This window comes from Carettochelys insculpta, chromosome 2 (genome assembly GCF_033958435.1).
Source record: "Carettochelys insculpta isolate YL-2023 chromosome 2, ASM3395843v1, whole genome shotgun sequence".
NCBI lineage: Eukaryota > Metazoa > Chordata > Testudines > Carettochelyidae > Carettochelys > Carettochelys insculpta.
In genome coordinates, this window is record NC_134138.1 from 210,660,982 (window position 1) to 210,677,751 (window position 16,770).

At 44.5% G+C, this 16,770-nt stretch overlaps 1 protein-coding gene across 1 annotated transcript in view; it reads right to left on the reverse strand.

The window, feature by feature from the left end:
- The window catches only part of KCNH8 (potassium voltage-gated channel subfamily H member 8), a 428,672-nt gene that overhangs the window by 258,726 nt on the left and 153,176 nt on the right, over positions 1-16,770 (reverse strand). Inside the window, exon 3 of the mRNA XM_074986135.1 lies at positions 16,530-16,661. Within this exon, the coding sequence (XP_074842236.1) occupies positions 16,530-16,661 (132 nt within the window). The remainder of the gene's footprint in view (positions 1-16,529; positions 16,662-16,770) is intronic.

The window sequence follows — 16,770 nt, forward strand, 5'->3', positions numbered from 1 at the left end:
TACAATCACATTTTTCTTTTTCCTATTTCTTATAAAAATACCTAACATGAATTCTCTCTCATGCACATGACACTTTCAAACAACAGTAAAGATTTATTTCTTAATTGGACTAATTTTGTACCCAAAAATCAATTGCATGCTTTGTCAATTTAAATTGTGTACTAGCAGCATGTAGCTAGAGGTTGAGAGCAGGTAAGGGGAAACAGCAGCAGAATCTGTTGCTGCTAATGGTACTTGGAAAAGGAGAAGTTTCATACACTCATCGATGGAGAAGATGGAGGCCGTTTCTACACAGGCCACTTTCTTCGAAAGTGGCATGGTAATACACGGCCTGAAATATGCTGATGAGGTGCAGATGCAAATTCCATGTGCTGCATTAGCATATGGTCATGTGATTTGGAGTCTGGAAGATCGTTCTTCCGGACTCCAAAACTTCATTTAGAAGTGCGGCCTTGGGGGGGTCTTCTGGAAGGAAGTCCTTCTTCCAGAGGCCCCTTCTTCCCAAAAATTTTTGGGAAGAAGGACTTCCTTTTGGAAGACCCTCCGGGGCCACGCTTCTAAACAGCGTTTTGGAGTCCGGAAGAACGGTCTTCCGGACTCCAAATCACGTGACCGTATGCTAATGAGGCACGGGGAATTTGCATCCCTGCCTCATTAGCATATTTTGGGCCGTGTATTACCATGCCACTTTCAAAGAAAGTGGCCTGTGTAGAAACGGCCAGAGAGTCTCTATGGACATTATGTAATGCTGATTTTGTTCCCTGTTATGTTCCACTACTAGAAAACCACACACAATACCACCCATGGGAAAATAAAAGCTGCAAAAGCTCCAAAAATTGACAAAATTCTTTAGTTCAAAGTTGCATTTTCAGATGTAGGTACATGGATTAGTCTTAGAACCCATTCATTTGACAGTATCCCTTTTAATTGCTTATAAAACTAAAGCAGAGATCTAACACAAGAATCAGCTCTGGATAATAAACTGATTTTTAAATTACTGCTCCTTCCTGATGCTTCTAATGACAAAAAAGGTAACAAATATAAAAAGCTTCTTCTCTCAGGCTTTCCTCTGAAAAGCACACAATGTCCCATAATGAAGTGAGCTGCTCTGACTTTGGGATCTGAAATGCATAGCAGTGCTTTGCTAGGAAAGCTGTATGTTACCATTTACGCTGTTTAGGCTATGTCTACACGTGCAGCCAACATCAAAATAGCTTATTTCGATGTTGCGACATCGAAATAGTCTATTTCGATGAATAACGTCTACACGTCCTCCAGGGCCGGCAACGTCGATGTTCAACTTCGACGTTGCTCAGCCCAACATCGAAATAGGCGCAGCAAGGGAACGTCTACACGTCAAAGTAGCACACATCGAAATAGGGATGCCAGGCACAGCTGCAGACAGGGTCACAGGGCGGACTCAACAGCCAGCCGCTCCCTTAAAGGGCCCCTCCCAGACACAGTTGCACTAAACAACACAAGATACACAGAGCTGAGAACTGGTTGCAGACCCTGTGCCTGCAGCATAGATCCCCAGCTGCCGCAGAACCAGCCAGAAGCCCTGGGCTAAGGGCTGCTGCGCACGGTGACCATAGAGCCCCGCAGGGGCTGGAGAGAGAGCATCTCTCAACCCCCCAGCTGATGGCCGCCATGGAGGACCCAGCAATTTCGATGTTGCGGGACGCGGATCGTCTACACGGTCCCTACTTCGACGTTGAACGTCGAAGTAGGGCGCTATTCCTATCTCCTCATGAGGTTAGTGACTTCGACGTCTCGCCGCCTAACGTCGAAGTTAACTTCGAAATAGCGCCCGACGCATGTAGACGCGACGGGCGCTATTTCGAAGTTGGTGCCGCTACTTCGAAGTAGCGTGCACGTGTAGACGCAGCTTTAGTGAGTTAGCTCACTTTGGGCCAAAATCTACTCTCAATTATGCTGCCATGAATCTGGGGCAAAGCCATTTACTGAAGCAAACAATCTTGATGTGAGCTGTTCTTACAGACCAGAATTGGGCCTAAATTTACAACTGATTCACAACTCATGTTTTGGGTTGTTTGCTATGTGACAATTTCTTCTGTTAGTCAATTTTTATATCCTCCAATGAACCCTAGTCCCTGCAAGATAGTAAAGTTTCTTTTTCTTTTTTTGTGCTTATCCATGCACCATGAGCAGAAGGAAGCAGTTTCAATGATGTTCTCTGTGCACATCTCTCCTAAGAATTTTCAAATCTTAGTTAACCCTAATTACCATATTTCTGTGCTTCTGCTCTGTTTCACAACTACTGTTTAAATCTGGGAATCCTTCCACTGACTTCAGTTGGTGTTGGATCGTGGCCTAGAGATTTTAGATCATTTATGTTAGTGTAGTATCTAAAGATCTAGCCCAACTCCCGCTGATACCAGAAGGAGTTTGTAAGGTAGTGTACTCACCACTTGCATCTGCGCCATTGCCCTCTCCACTCCCACCATCCCCCATATCAGGGCACAAAGAGGGTCCCCATCTCTTGCCTGCCTCTCACCTCCAACCAAATAGTTTAAAGTTCAGTCCCCTTTTGGGGTTACTAAAGGTCCAACTGAAAGTGCAAGTTAAACAGCCAAATAATTCTTGGTCTCCACTGAAGCGTTCTCACTCACCTTCATCAGGGTCTCCCTGACGGAGCTTATTTTGCTTCTTTGGAGTTCTTTCTCTCTTGCTTTGTGGTGGATCTGTATTGGACCACCCTCCCAGGAGCCCAACTCATTCCTGTGGCTGGGTTAGTATGTCTCTTCCTCAGGGCCCGGTAGAACTCAGGCTCATCCTCTATTCTGTGTGCTGGCCCAGAAAGCAGTTCCGGATGTGGTTTTGTTTCCCTGAGCTACTTCCTTTCTCAAAGCCTTCCTGTGCTGTTTCCACACAGTCTTTCCTTGGCTTTCAGGCTGCTGATTACCTCTTTCTCATAGAACTAATTAGTTTTCTTCCCCTCTTAGACTCTAGTCACTAGATTTTACTCTCCCTACCTCAGGTCCTCCCCCACAGGATCCTCGCCTGCTCCTGCAGAGTTCTTTTATAACTTTTTGTCTTTCTAGGTTTTCTCTCCCTTCCTTTGGAGCTCTGTGGTCAGTCCCCCCTAGGATCTTCTCTGTCTTTGTAGGATCTAGCTCATGGCTCCCTGTCAGAAGATGCTTTGTGGTTCTCTTACACACAAGACCGTCATGCCCTCTCTGCAGTCTCTTTTGACCCCCTGCATACTTGTACAAACTTCCTAATCCATTCACAAGTAAGGTCACTAAGGAGCTTTTTGTTGTCAAGTCAGCAAGAGCTTAGGCTACCTGCTAGGTCATAGGCCAGGCTTCACTTGGCTTGTATTAAAAGGCCACAAGGCTGTTATAGTTTCCCCCTTCCCTTCCCCGTCCCCCATTCTTCAGTGGTATCCGGATCAGGCCCCGTGTACACATACCAGCAAATATTGCATCCTCCCACATGCTGGAAATTTTCTATTGGGTTCAGAACCACAAAAGGGATCCACACTGTGATGGTGAGCCTAACTCATAAAGACACCTAGGAAAATCACTGGAAAAGAACTGCAATCCAAAAAACCCAGGTTAGGCACCCAGGCTCCTTTGTAATGCCTGCAGAGAAACAGATGTATTAGAATGTGATCCACAAAGCCAGCACGTTAGGAGAGGAACTGTTGAAGCTGGATAATGAAACAGGATGTGCAGAGGGGAATAGTTTAAGCAATTTCTCCTCCTAGAGCTAGGTGATTAAACCTCAGCCACAGAGAGGCAACTGTTTCTGAGAGTTAATCATGAACAGGGAACTAAGTTGCGTACAGTACTGATCCAGTGTGCGTGCTGAGAGGCCACCTATAACCACACAAAATAGCCAAGGCAGAAAGGTAGGAACTCCTCTCTTACAAACTTTAGCCCCATGGTTAGAGCACTCAGTCAGAATGTGAACAATTCCCCACTTCAGATACTACCAAGCCTGATGAGGACATAGGATCTGAAGAGTGATCCGCCACCTCTCAAGGGAGTGTCCTAACCACCGCATTGTCAAATCATTCTTGCTCTCTGGCCCAACTAATATTTGTGTTTAATATTTATTTAATTAAAGTGGAACAAATTCAGTAGGAGAAGTTGAGACACTCAGATCAGAATATTCCATAACCTAACGCTCAGCTGGAAGATGGCAGAAAGGTCATCAAATCCCTTCCTCTCATCAGGCAGAGAGGACTTGAACTATCCCACATTTTGTGTGAGTGCCCTCATCACTAAAGATTAGAAAGGAGGCCCACCCCCTCTCCAGGCTTTTCTGTTTTGATTTGTTTTTAGACTGATTACAATTGGGCTGCAGCTACACTACATCTCCCTTTTGGAAGGGGAATGCAAATGAAGCACAGATTTACAAATCTTGTGCTTCATTTGCATAATTGCATGGGATCTCACTTCCAGAATAGCTGTTTTCAAAAGCCAAAACAGCCATGTAGATAGAGTCCATTCAAAAGGAAACCCTGCTTTTGAAAGCACCCTTCATCCTGAAAAAAAAAATAGCTTATTTGAAAGCTGCCACCTGTGTATCTTATTTTGGAAATATATTTTGTGATTCTGCCAACAGGTTTTTTTTTTTCCATTTCCTTCAATGGCAAAAATATCAGGTGTATCTTAGGAACATCAAGGAACCAAAATTGTGTCTGTGCACATCTATGCACACACACACACTGCATTGTGATATATATACATATTGGGTAGATAATTCTCTGTTTAGGAGCCATCTTGCTTTATTGTCTTCTCAAGGGCCCACAAAATGTATTTTCATTATTAACCAATAAATAAAATGGTTAGCCTTTAAGATGCTACAGGACTGCTTGATTTTTGTGATACTTCCTTTTGTTTGTTTTAAACCCATTGCCTATTAATGTCATTTGGCTCTTTGGTTACGACAAGAATTAAATAATTCCATATTTATTTTCTCCACTTCAGTCATGATTTTACAGACCCCAATCTCATCTTCCCATCTAGCCATCTCTCTCCCAAGAGGTAAAGTTCCAATCTTAGTCATCTCCCTTCTTATAGAAGCTTTTCCAGACCAGTGAACATTTTTGTTGCCCTTTTCTGAAACTTTTCTAGCTCCATTTTAACTTTTTGAGGTGGAACAAACACATCTGCTGAAAATGTGGGTGCACTTGGAACATATATGGAAGCAATACACATAGACTATGGTTGCACTACAGTGCTCTGTCAGCTGAATTCACTGTCAAGAGAGATTTGCCAACAAAACTTCTGTTGACAGAATGGGGCCACACATGAAAGCCAATAGAGAGAGTGCTCTGCTTTGTTGACAAAGCAAATAGACTTCCCAGCTGCTCTGTTGACGAAACAGGCACCCAGAAGCACAGCAGACAGGGCTGCCCATTGCCCTGTCTGTGGAAAGAAGGCCTCTTCAGAGTAGCACACAACTTTTTTGTCAATGAAATCTGTCAACAGCAACATTATCCCTCAAAGCTTTGAGGCACAACGTTGCCTGCAAAAGTGCTGTGTTTTGTTCAGATACTGTCTACAAAATGCATTTGGTGTGTGCATGCTCCAAGAGTTTTGCTGACAAAACCAGGGTTTTGCTGGCAAAACTTTCTCGTGTAACCATAGGCATACTGTTTATCTATCCCTTCCTTGATGATTCCCAACATTCTGTTAGCTCTTCTGACTGCTGATGCACATTGAGTGGATGTTTTCAGAGAAGGATGCTTGGGTGAAAGTGATCATGAAATCATAGAGTTCACAATTCTAAGGAAGGGTAGAAGGGAAAACAGTACAACAGAGATAATGGATTTCAGGAAGGCAGATTTTGGTAAACTCAGACAGCTGGAAGGTAAGGTCCCATGGGAAGCGAAACTGAGGGGAAAAACGACTGAGGAGAGTTGGCAGTTTTTCAAAGGGACATTATTAAGGGCCCAAAAGAAAGCTATCCCACTGTGTAGGAAAGATAGAAAACACGGCAAAAGACTGCCTTGGCTTAACCAGGAGATCTTGCATGATCTCAAAATAAAAAAGGAATCATATAAGAAATGGAAACTAGGACAAATTACAAAGGATGAATATAGGCAAACAACACGAGCATGCAGGAGCAAGATTAGAAAGGCTAAGGCACAAAATGAGCTCAAACTAGCTACAAGCATAAAGGGAAACAAGAAGGCTTTTTACAAATACATTGGTAACAAGAGGAAGACTAAGGAGAGGGTAGGGCCATTGGTCAGTGAGGAGGGAGGAACAGTAACAGGGAATTTGGAAATGGCAGAGATGTTTAATGATTTCTTTGTTTCGGTCTTCACTGAGAAATCTGAAGGAATGCCTGACATAGAGAATGCTAGTGAAAAAGGGGTAGGTTTAGAAGTTGAAATAAGAAAAGAACAAATTAAAATTTACTTAGAGAAATTAGATGTCTGCAAATCACCAGGGCCTGATGAAATGCATCCTAGAATCCTCAAGGAGCTGATAGTAGAGGTATCTGAGCCGTTAGCAATCATTTTTGGTAAATCGTGGGAAATGGGAGAGATTCCAGAAGACTGGAAAAGGGCAAATATAGAGCCCATTTATAAAAAGGGGAACAAGAATAACCCAGGAAACTACAGGCCAGTCAGCTTAACTTCTGTGCCTGGAAAGATAATGGCGCAGGTAATTAAAGAAATCATCTGCAAGCAATTGGAAGGTGGTAAGGTGATAGGGAGCAGTCAGCACGGTTTTGTTAAAAATAGATCATGTTAAACCAATCTAATAACTTTCTTTGATAGAATAACGAGTCTTGTGGATAAGGGAGAAGCGGTGGATGTGGTATACCTAGACTTCAGTAAAGCATTTGACACAGTCTCACATAATATACTTATCAATAAACTACGCAAATACAACTTAGATGGGACTACTGTAAGGTGGGTGAACAACTGGCTGGATAACCGTACCCAAAGAGTAGTTATTAATGGTTTTCAATCCTGTTGGAAAAGTATAATTAGTGGGGTTCCGCAGGGGTCTGTTTTAGGACCGGTTCTGTTCAATATCTTCATTAACAATTTAGATATTGACATAGAAAGTACACTTATTAAGTTTGCAGATGATACCAAGCTGGGAGGGGTTGCAACTTCTTTGGAGGATAGGGTCATAATTCAAAAGGATCTGGATAAACTGGAGAAATGGGCTGAGGTAAACAGGATGAAGTTTAATAAGGACAAATGCAAAGTGCTCCACTTAGGAAGGAACAATCAGTGTCACACATACAGAATGGGAAAGGACTGCCTAGGAATGAGTACAGCAGAAAGGGATCTAGGGGTTATAGTGGACCACAAGCTACATATGAGTCAACAGTGTGGTGCTGTTGCGAAAAAGGCAAACATGATTCTAGGATGCATTAACAGGTGTGTTGTGAACAAGACACGAGAAGTTATTCTCCCGCTCTACTCTGCGCTGGTTAGGCCTCAGCTGGAGTATTGTGTCCAGTTCTGGGCACCACAGTTCAGGACGGATGTGGAGAAATTGGAGAGGGTCCAGAGGAGAGCAACGAGAATGATCAAAGGTCTAGAGAACATGACCTATGAAGAAAGGCTGAAAGAATTGGGCTTGTTTAGTTTAGAAAAGAGAAGATTGAGGGGGGACATGATAGCAGTTTTCAGGTATCTAAAAGGGTGTCATAAAGCAGAGGGAGGGAACTTGTTCTTCCTTGCCTCTGAGGATAGAACAAGAGGCAAAGGACTGAAATTGCAGCAGGGGAGGTTCAGGTTGGACATTAGGAAAAAGTTCCTAACTGTCAGGGTGATCAAACACTGGAACGAATTGCCAAGGGAGGTGGTAGAATCTCCATCACTGGAGCTATTTAAGAAGAGGTTAGATAGATGGCTTTCAGGGATGGTCTAGAAACTGCTTGGTCCTGCCATGAGGGCAGGGGGCTGGACTCGATGGCCTCTCGAGGTCCCTTCCAGTCCTACTCTTCTATGATTCTGTGATTCTATGAAATATCCAGTATGACTCCAACATCTTTCTTGAGAGCTTACAGCTAATTAAGACCCAATTTTGGTGCACATGTATACCTATATATATGTATAATGAGAGAGAGAGAGAGAGAGTTGGGATTATGTTTTCCAACATGCATTATTTTCCATTTATCAGCTTTGACTTTCCCTTCTTTTTTTTTTTTTCTGTCTCCTAGTTTTGTGGTATCCCTTGTTGTTCTTCACAGTCGCTTTGCATTTAACTATCTTGAATATTTTTCTTTAACCCCCTTTCAGGATCATTTATGGAGATGCTATACAGTACAGATCCCTATACAGGTTACTGAGGGACATCATTATTTAGCTCTCTCCATTCTGAAAACTAACCACTTCTTCCTATTGTTAGTTTCCTATTTTTGCCAGTCCAGGAGAGGACCTTCCTTCTTATCCCTTGGCAGTTTATTTTGCTTAAGACACTTTGGTGAGGGACCTTGTCAAAGACTTTCTGAAATTCTAAGTACACTGTATCCAGTGAAACCCCCTTGCCGACAAGACTGATGCGAAGAATTCATTTAGTTTCTCCAGGGGCTATGCAGCCTTTACTTGCTTCTGCTATTTTTAGTTCCCAAAGGAGCTACGGTAACCCTCCCTGCTGGAACAGAAGTCAACCACAGAGAAAACATTCATAAATTTAATACAGACAGTCTCTACAATATACTTAAGGGGTGAACATCTTCTTCTTACCAAAACCTAATTTTCTCCACCAGAAAAAAATGTATAGGATTTCGGATAAAGAAATGCATTGATAATCAGTACTCAAGTTTTACTTCTGTAGAGAAGTTATGCTCTCACAAAACAACAGTTACCTCCAGAGAAGTCAAAGAATATTATTGAAAGGACACAAAAGCAGAACACAGCCCTGAACGTTCAAACTTCGAGGGCCATATTTGATCTAGGTAGCTCCAGTTTAGATTTGATTGCTTTCAATTAAGTTAATCTAGTTTTAAACAGATGTAAAAAAAAAATAAGAATTTCTCTAAAGTAAGAGATTTTCTATATTTTGGAAAGCAAAGATCATCAATTTTGTTACAGAATTCCAAATTTGGCAGGGAGGGTACTGAAAAGCTTTTTTACAACAGTTCTTGATTATAGGTAATTTTAAAGAGAAGGAGGATGGTGGGATTTCTCTGACACATTACTGGGTTGGAGAAACAAATCTATTTGTGCAAAGGTAAATTATCAGTGTAAACGGATGAAAGTTGCAACATGCTATTGTCCATCAAAAAGAACAGCAGCAGATTGCCATACCAAATGATGGAGAGATACATATTTTTTCCTGACTTTTGCTATTATGCATGAGTTTATCTGAAGCAGTAGGACCTTATCCTGTCACTGTCTGACCTGGCTGTACTGACTTAATTGAGAGTTTTTATGCAGAATAAAAGCAGAAACAAATCTTTGGTATATACCATGTTGTCAGGTACCCTTAAGGGCTACGTCTACACTAGCACTCTACATCAAAGTAGCCTATTTCGATGTATGAACATCAAAATAGGCTACTTCGACGCATATCTTCTACGCATCCTCCAGGGCTGGTGCAAGGGGGAACGTCGAAAGGAGCCGCCCCAGAAGGAAATGTGGAGCGTCCACACACACAAGCACTCCCTGTTGAAATAAGGGGCCAGCAAAGCCCCTAGCTGCTCCCTTAAAGGTCCCCTCCCAGACACACTTGCCCTGCACAGCACGAGATCCACAGAGCCGACAACTGGTTGCAGACTCTGCGCATGCAGCACAGACCCCCAGCTGCAGCAGCAGCAGCAGCAGCCAGAAGCCCTGGGCTAAGGGCTGCTGCATGTGGCAACCATGGAGCCCCACAGGGGCTGGACAGAGCATCTCTCAACCCCTCAGCTGATGGCCGGCAGGAGGACCCTGCTATTTCGATATAGCGGGACACAGATCGTCTACACACAGCCTACTTCGACATTGAATGTCGAAGTAGGGCACTATTCCCATCTTCGGATAGGAATAGCGATTTCAACGTCTCGCCACCTAATGTCGATTTCAACTTCAAAATAGCTCACGGCACATGTAGACGCGATGCGTACTATTTCGACGGTGTGCCAGCTAGTTCGAAATAGCCAGCTAGTGTAGATGCACCCAAGTATTAAGTATCATGTAGCCTTTAAAAAGTCAGTGGGTATTTACTATATGTATTTACAGCTATCCCCTATACCAGTGGTTCTCAACCAGGCATACATGTACCCCTTGGGGTATGCAGAGCTGTTCCAGTGGGTATATCATCTCAGTGTTTCTCAACCTTTTTCATGAATAAAAATGTCAAACTTATTTTATGTTCATCTAATTTTTTTATTTATCCTATTTTCACAGTCATATATAAGACGACAAGTGTATTGCCTATAGGCAATTTCTTCCAACAAACCAGTTATGATTAAGTTGTCTAAACAAATGTATTGCAATGGGAGAAAAAAATTGTGTATGTCTGAAAATTATAAGTACTCCCTGTGCCTACATTTTTTTTTTAAATGGGTACTTTATAAAAAAAAGGTCAAGAGTAGTTTATAATAACAATAATACAAAACAGAACCTGGACTAAATATTACAATTTTTTTGCTACATTATATATATATATAACTTCAAGCCTGTGGTCAGTGTCAGTGGTCTTGCAAGTGGTGTCTATTGTTCCTTGCCTGGATCCCTTTGGCTAGCCTTGAACAGGGTAATTCTGGGACCATGGCCTTGAATTAGGACCAGGGACCTGATTTTGTTTGTTTCTTTGGGCCTTACTCCTGGAGGCAGCCTAATGCAGGAGTGTTGCCCCTTCATTGACGCAGGCATTTCTGCCTCCCTTTCTAAGCTCCCTCTTTTTATAGCAGTCCTGAGTAATTCCCTAGGCTGCAGGCTATCATTCATATGGGGTACTGCCCTGTCCATAGGACTATTAGTGTGGTTGCCAGAGGATTTCCCCTCCCCCACCCCAAAGCACAGGGTGGTCACCCCAAAGAGTCCTATGGCTGGGACAGCTCACTGTTGCACATGCTTATGAGGAGAAAACCAATATAAAGGGAGCTTCAGCATGGTTAAGGGGCTGAAAAGAGGAGGCTATTTCCAGAAGAACCCCACTCAGTAAAAAGATGAAAAAAAATGTCTACCTAAGGGACCTGGCAGCCAGTCTTCTCTTGACACTTCCAGGAGAGAGGAAGAACTGAGGCCAAGGGCCCAAGGAAGCCCTAGCCATCAACACCAGACTGTCAGGATTCTGAAAAGACTATGACCATGCCTCAACCTGTGGGGTGGTAGCAAGCTGCCTAAGTGAAGGTGCGCAAGTGACCTGGGTGAACATAGGTTGATGAATGTCAATTTTAGGAGAAAGGACCTGGGTTCCCCTACTTATCCAGAGTTACGATCCCATGCTTGAAGAGTTCAGAGCTGGGGGTTACTAGCCTAGGCCAGGCCAGTGATGACCTCATTAAGAGGACTGGGACACTGTAAACGAGAGGTGGGCAACCTGAAGCCTGTGGGCTGTATGTGGTACAACAGGGTTCTCTATGGGGCCCACAAGACATAGTGTCTATATGCAGGGTTGCCATTTTCCATCTGTGTATTTTTAACTATAAGTATCAACAAAGTGACATGCAAATAAGCAAAGGCACAAGAAGCGAGGTGAGTGCTGAATGTACATACTGAGTGAAAGCCACATGCTCCCTCTGCATCCCATCAAAGCACTGCTATGGTGCAATAGGCACACCTTGCAAATTATAGGCGCACAAGCTACCCTATCCCAGGCAACAATAATCTTGCAGCCCACTCACTAGCCTAGGTTACCTATTGCTGTTGCAAACTAACAGAATGGCTGGAGGTGGACGGCCGCACCAACCAGCCTACTGGACATCCAAAGTCCTCCCACCCCAGCACCAAGCTTGTCTGCATAATGCATTAGTCCACACAGTGGGAAAAGAGGTTACATTTTAGTCTGCACTCATGTGTTGTGCATTAACAGACCTGTGTAGACCTTGCTGATATGCACTAAATGTTCCCCAGGGCTTGTTAATGTAGTCCTATTTCAAACATGACTACATTAATGCACTCTAGAGAATTTTCAGCGTGCACCTGTAGTGTCCACATGTGCAATAAGCTTATTTGCTCTACAATTTTCACACCTCTAGTGAAGGCCAACCCACCATGTAGAGAAGCCTTAAGTGTACATTTAAAATCAGAACTTGTGAATGCCAGTGTGAATCTATTTTATATTTCATGATCTATATTTATAGTTTAAAACTTCATATAAAAAAAAAACAAGGCGCACTGTCCCCTCCACCTGTGAGGGAAGAATATGACTCTAAGGAGTTCGATATTGAAAATAACAATATTCACCTTTTTTTTAAAAATAATTGAAGTAAATTATACCCATTTCAAATGATGATTGAATTATTGCATTGGAATAACAATGTATAGCAATTACACCGCAGACCAACCCCATCCCATCCACACACAAACTTAAGTGACATGAAAGTATGTCTGGCCATTTCTACACAGTCAAGATCTTCTGGAAGAATGGTGCCTTCTTCTGGAAGATCTGAGGAGTGTCTCCGCATACAAGACGCTCTTTTGGATTTCTTCCAGAAGAAGGTGCTCCCTCTTCTGGATGCGGTATTCCATTTCAGAATCAGGGGCCGTTTCTGAACAAGCCACTTCCTTCAGAAGTGGCATGCTAATACACGGAGCAAAAGATGCTAAAGAGGTGTGGATGCAAATTCCCCACACCTCAGTAGCATAACGTCACGTGATTTGGAGTCCGGAAGAACACGGCCCTGGGGGGGGTGCTTCCAGAAGGAAGTCTTTCTTTTGGAGGCCCCTTCTTCCTGACTGGCCCTACCTGCCGGTGCTTCCAGACCCATCAGTGTCCTGCAGGGGACTGCACACCCAGGGTGGAAGGGGTGCCCACAGGCCCCAGGGCTTGTGGCCTTCCACCCTGTCCCTTGATTAGGGCCCCCCAACATTCCTGCCGCAGTCCCCATCCAGGTTTAGGTGCCCCTGCCCCCTTACCCCCATGTATATAGTTCACTACCTATCAGGTTTTGGTTGTTACTTTTATTATTCACCATTTACTATTTACATTTCTCACATTGTTAATGGTTCAGGGTTAAATATATGTTAGCATTCAGCACCCCCTTTGTCCCTGATTACTGTGGGGGAGGGTGGAGGGTTGGGGTGTGTGGGGTGTGTGCATGGGGGTGTGTGTAGGGGTGTGGGGACTAGTAGTCCCCTCAGCTGAATGCCTCCTGAAGCACCTTACAGATCCAAAGCCCATAATGGTCAAGCCACGAGTTGGGGGCTGCAGTGGGCTGCTGGTGGCGGGGTGCCAGCTCTGTCATCCAGCCCTGGGGCAGGGTCCCCTCATGTGCCTCGATGAGGTTGTGGAGCACGCAGCAGGCTGCCACGACCTGTGGGATGTCCTCCACCCCCACATCGAGGTGTGTGAGGAGATACCTGAACTGTGCCTTCAGATGGCTGAAAGCGCACTCGACGGGATACCAGGCCCATGTGAGCTGGGCGTTAAATAGCTCCTGGGAGGCTGTGGCGTGGCCCACGTATGGGTGGATCAACCAGGGCTGAAGTGGGTAGGCCAGGTCGCCCACAAGGCAAAGAGGCATCATGATGTCCCTGATGGCACGCTCCCACCGGGGCACGAATGTCCCGGCCTCCATCCTACAGAAAAGGGCAGAATTCTGCAGGATCCATGCGTCATGTGCCCTGCCCTGCCATAAATGTCTGTGAACTTCCCACGGGTGTCCATCACCTCCTGGAGCATGATGGAGTGGTACGCCTTGCGATTGACGTATCAACTGCCACTGTAGGCCGGGGCCCTGACGGGGATATGCATCCCGTCGATTGCCCCAAAGCACTGGGGGAACCTGAGTGCAGTGAAGCCCTCGGTGACTGCATCCAGGTCCCCGATGCTCACCAGCCGCCATACCAGTACGTGGTTGATGGCCCTCACATCCTGCAGGGGAATGGGTGCACTCATGGGCATACGCGGAGGGGTCCCTGTCTCCCTCCCCTTCCACTCCCCCGCTCTCTACCAGGCCTCCCCGTTGAGGGACCCCACCAGCAGCAGCCATGTGGCATCCCTTCTGGGCTAGGCCTGCCCACCCCCCCAGCCCTGCTCCCTCCCGATCGGCGCCTGGGGTCCCCCGAGCCCGCCGACCCCTCCCTCCCTCCCTCCTGCCGGTGGGGCAGAGTCTGGGGCAGGGCTTACCTGGAGGATGACTTCCCCAATGGTGGATGTGCCCACCCCGAACTGCTGCCCGATGGATAGATAGCTGTCCGGGGTGGTCAATTTCCAGATGGCGATGGCCATGCACTTCTCCAGGGAGAGGGCCAGACTCATCCAGGTATCCTGATGTCATATCATGGGGGAGAGCCACCTGCAGATCTCGAGGAAGGTCTCTTTCTTCCTCTGCAGGTTCTGCAGCCAGCGATAGTTTTCTCACCCCCCCATGACGACTCTGTCCCACCAGTCTGTGCTGGTGCCGTGGGTCCAGAAGTGCTGAACCAGTTGGAGGGGGCCCGGCAGGAGCCCTGGGGGTGCAGGATACATGGGCCTGGGCCTCTGTCTCCACAGAAGGCAGAGGAGGGTGGCCAGGAGGATGGCTAGCGTGCAGGTGAGGGCAAGCCTGCTGTCCTGCAGCTGCTGAGGGTCTATGCCGGCTGGTTGGCAGGTGCTGGACAGAGACCTGGGTCCGGCTTGCTGTGCTCAGACGTGGCTGGCCTCGGCAGCGTTTGCAGGGAGGGGCTGTTTGGGTGGGGCCTTTTAAGGGTCCGTTTGGCCGGCAGCCCTGAAAGGGCTCCCTGGCTGTGCGTCCCTGTCCGTACTGTTTCCTGCCCTGTTCTTCTAGAACAGTGCCAGTGCAGGTGTAGATGCACTCTTCTGGAAGAAGGGGTGGCTCTTTTGAGGTCCTGTTTGATGTGTGGATGCACTCTTTCGGAAGAAGATCTCCCAGAAGATCTCTTCCGGAAGATCTTCCGGAAATAGTGCCATGTGTAGAAACGGCCTCTGAGAGCCAATTCTTCCAAAGTCTTTATTCTGAACTCTTCCTTAACTAAAGAGTATTAAAATGTTGTGTTGTCCCTTTCAAAGTTAGACCAGATACGAATGTCATTTATTTCTTAATAGATGATTTAGAAATGCCATCACATTTGTTCAAGAAAAATGTACTAAAAGTTAGTCATTCATATATTTGTAGACATTTAAAATAATTTCAAGTACAGGCAAAATTATGCTGTCCTCAGTCAGTGGCTATGAATCAAAATGAATTATCCTTATTTTTTTACCCCAAATTACAAACAAAGCCAAACCACAACTACTCTAACAAGGCAATGCCACTCTTTGGCTGTGTCTACACTAGCTCCCAACTTCAAAGGGCGTGTGGTAAGTAAGGTGTCGGGAGATTACTAATGAAGTGCTGCGGTGCATATGCTTCATTAAGCTAATTCTCCCCCATGGCAACTTTGAAGTGGCAAACTTCACAATGCTGTCTTGCGTGTAGCTGCAGCTAACCTGCAGGTACTTCAAAGCGTCTGGGCTACTTCAAAGTGCCTTTACTCCTCAAAATTTTGGCTACATGCAAGCTGGCACTTTGAAGTTTGCCACTTTGAAGTTGCTGCAGGGGAGAATTAGCTTAATGAAGTGCTGTATATGCACTGCAGCACTTCATTAATAATCTCCCAACATCCTACTTACCATGCTCCCTTCGAAGTTGGGAGATAGTGTAGACACAGTCTTTATGATCCAGATTCATCAGCACACTCTGATTGCTTTGTGTGTGTCTTGTCAACTGCAGCAAACAGGTCATAAACCGGCCTATACAAAAAAGATGGGGTTATGGTTGCTTTTCTTCCTTAACCTGGTTCAAAGATTTACTGGTGAAACTCCGTAGTGAAATAAAAATCTTTGATAGCTTCCGATTTAGATGAGAAAAACAGAAGCTCAATAGTGATACATCATTTCTTATTAAGTTAATGGGGCTTGACAAAAAACCATAATAAACTATAACCTGTGAGGAAAGCTCTGTCTCTAATGTTCTATTGTTTAAATAAATATTATGAGATCATGCATATTATTCCTGTTGCAAAATGCAACAGGAGCTTCTTTCTTGTTTGAATGAAAAAAATCAGACATTTCCAGTGATCTCCCAAGCATTGAGACAGTTCCATCTGCTGTAAAATGTTCCCTAGAAAAAACATTTTTTTTCAGTTTCTAAATTTAATTTTGAATTACAGAATACTTTATTCTCCAGGGCAATGCCTCAAAGCTTGTAGAATGTGGAGTAAGAGCTAATTAAAAAAAATAAAAAGGCAACACAATTGCATTTTTCACATCATTAGTTTTTACATTTTGGTTACATTTCTAGCCCAAAAAAATCCTACATAATATACTGAATTTAAGGGGGAAATTCAAAAAATTTTCCACCCCAATTCCTATATATAATGGTGCATATATCTCTTAATGCTGATATTTCATCAGTATATATCACTGTGTGTTGGAAACTATACAGACCTTCTTTTTTGTCTTCTGGAGCAATCTTCACCTTTGTATCTGTTATATCTTTGAAAGAAGCGAGAAAAAGTACTACATCTCCTTTCTCATTCTTTATAGGAACAATGTCCAGTAGGCACCAAAATGAAGACCCTGTACAGACACAAAATGAATTAAATTCAAACAGCTGTCTTTATTTTGAAAAAAGTCCAAATTATTAAGGCAGCAACAAATGTAATTCTTAAAAAAAAAACCCAAAAAA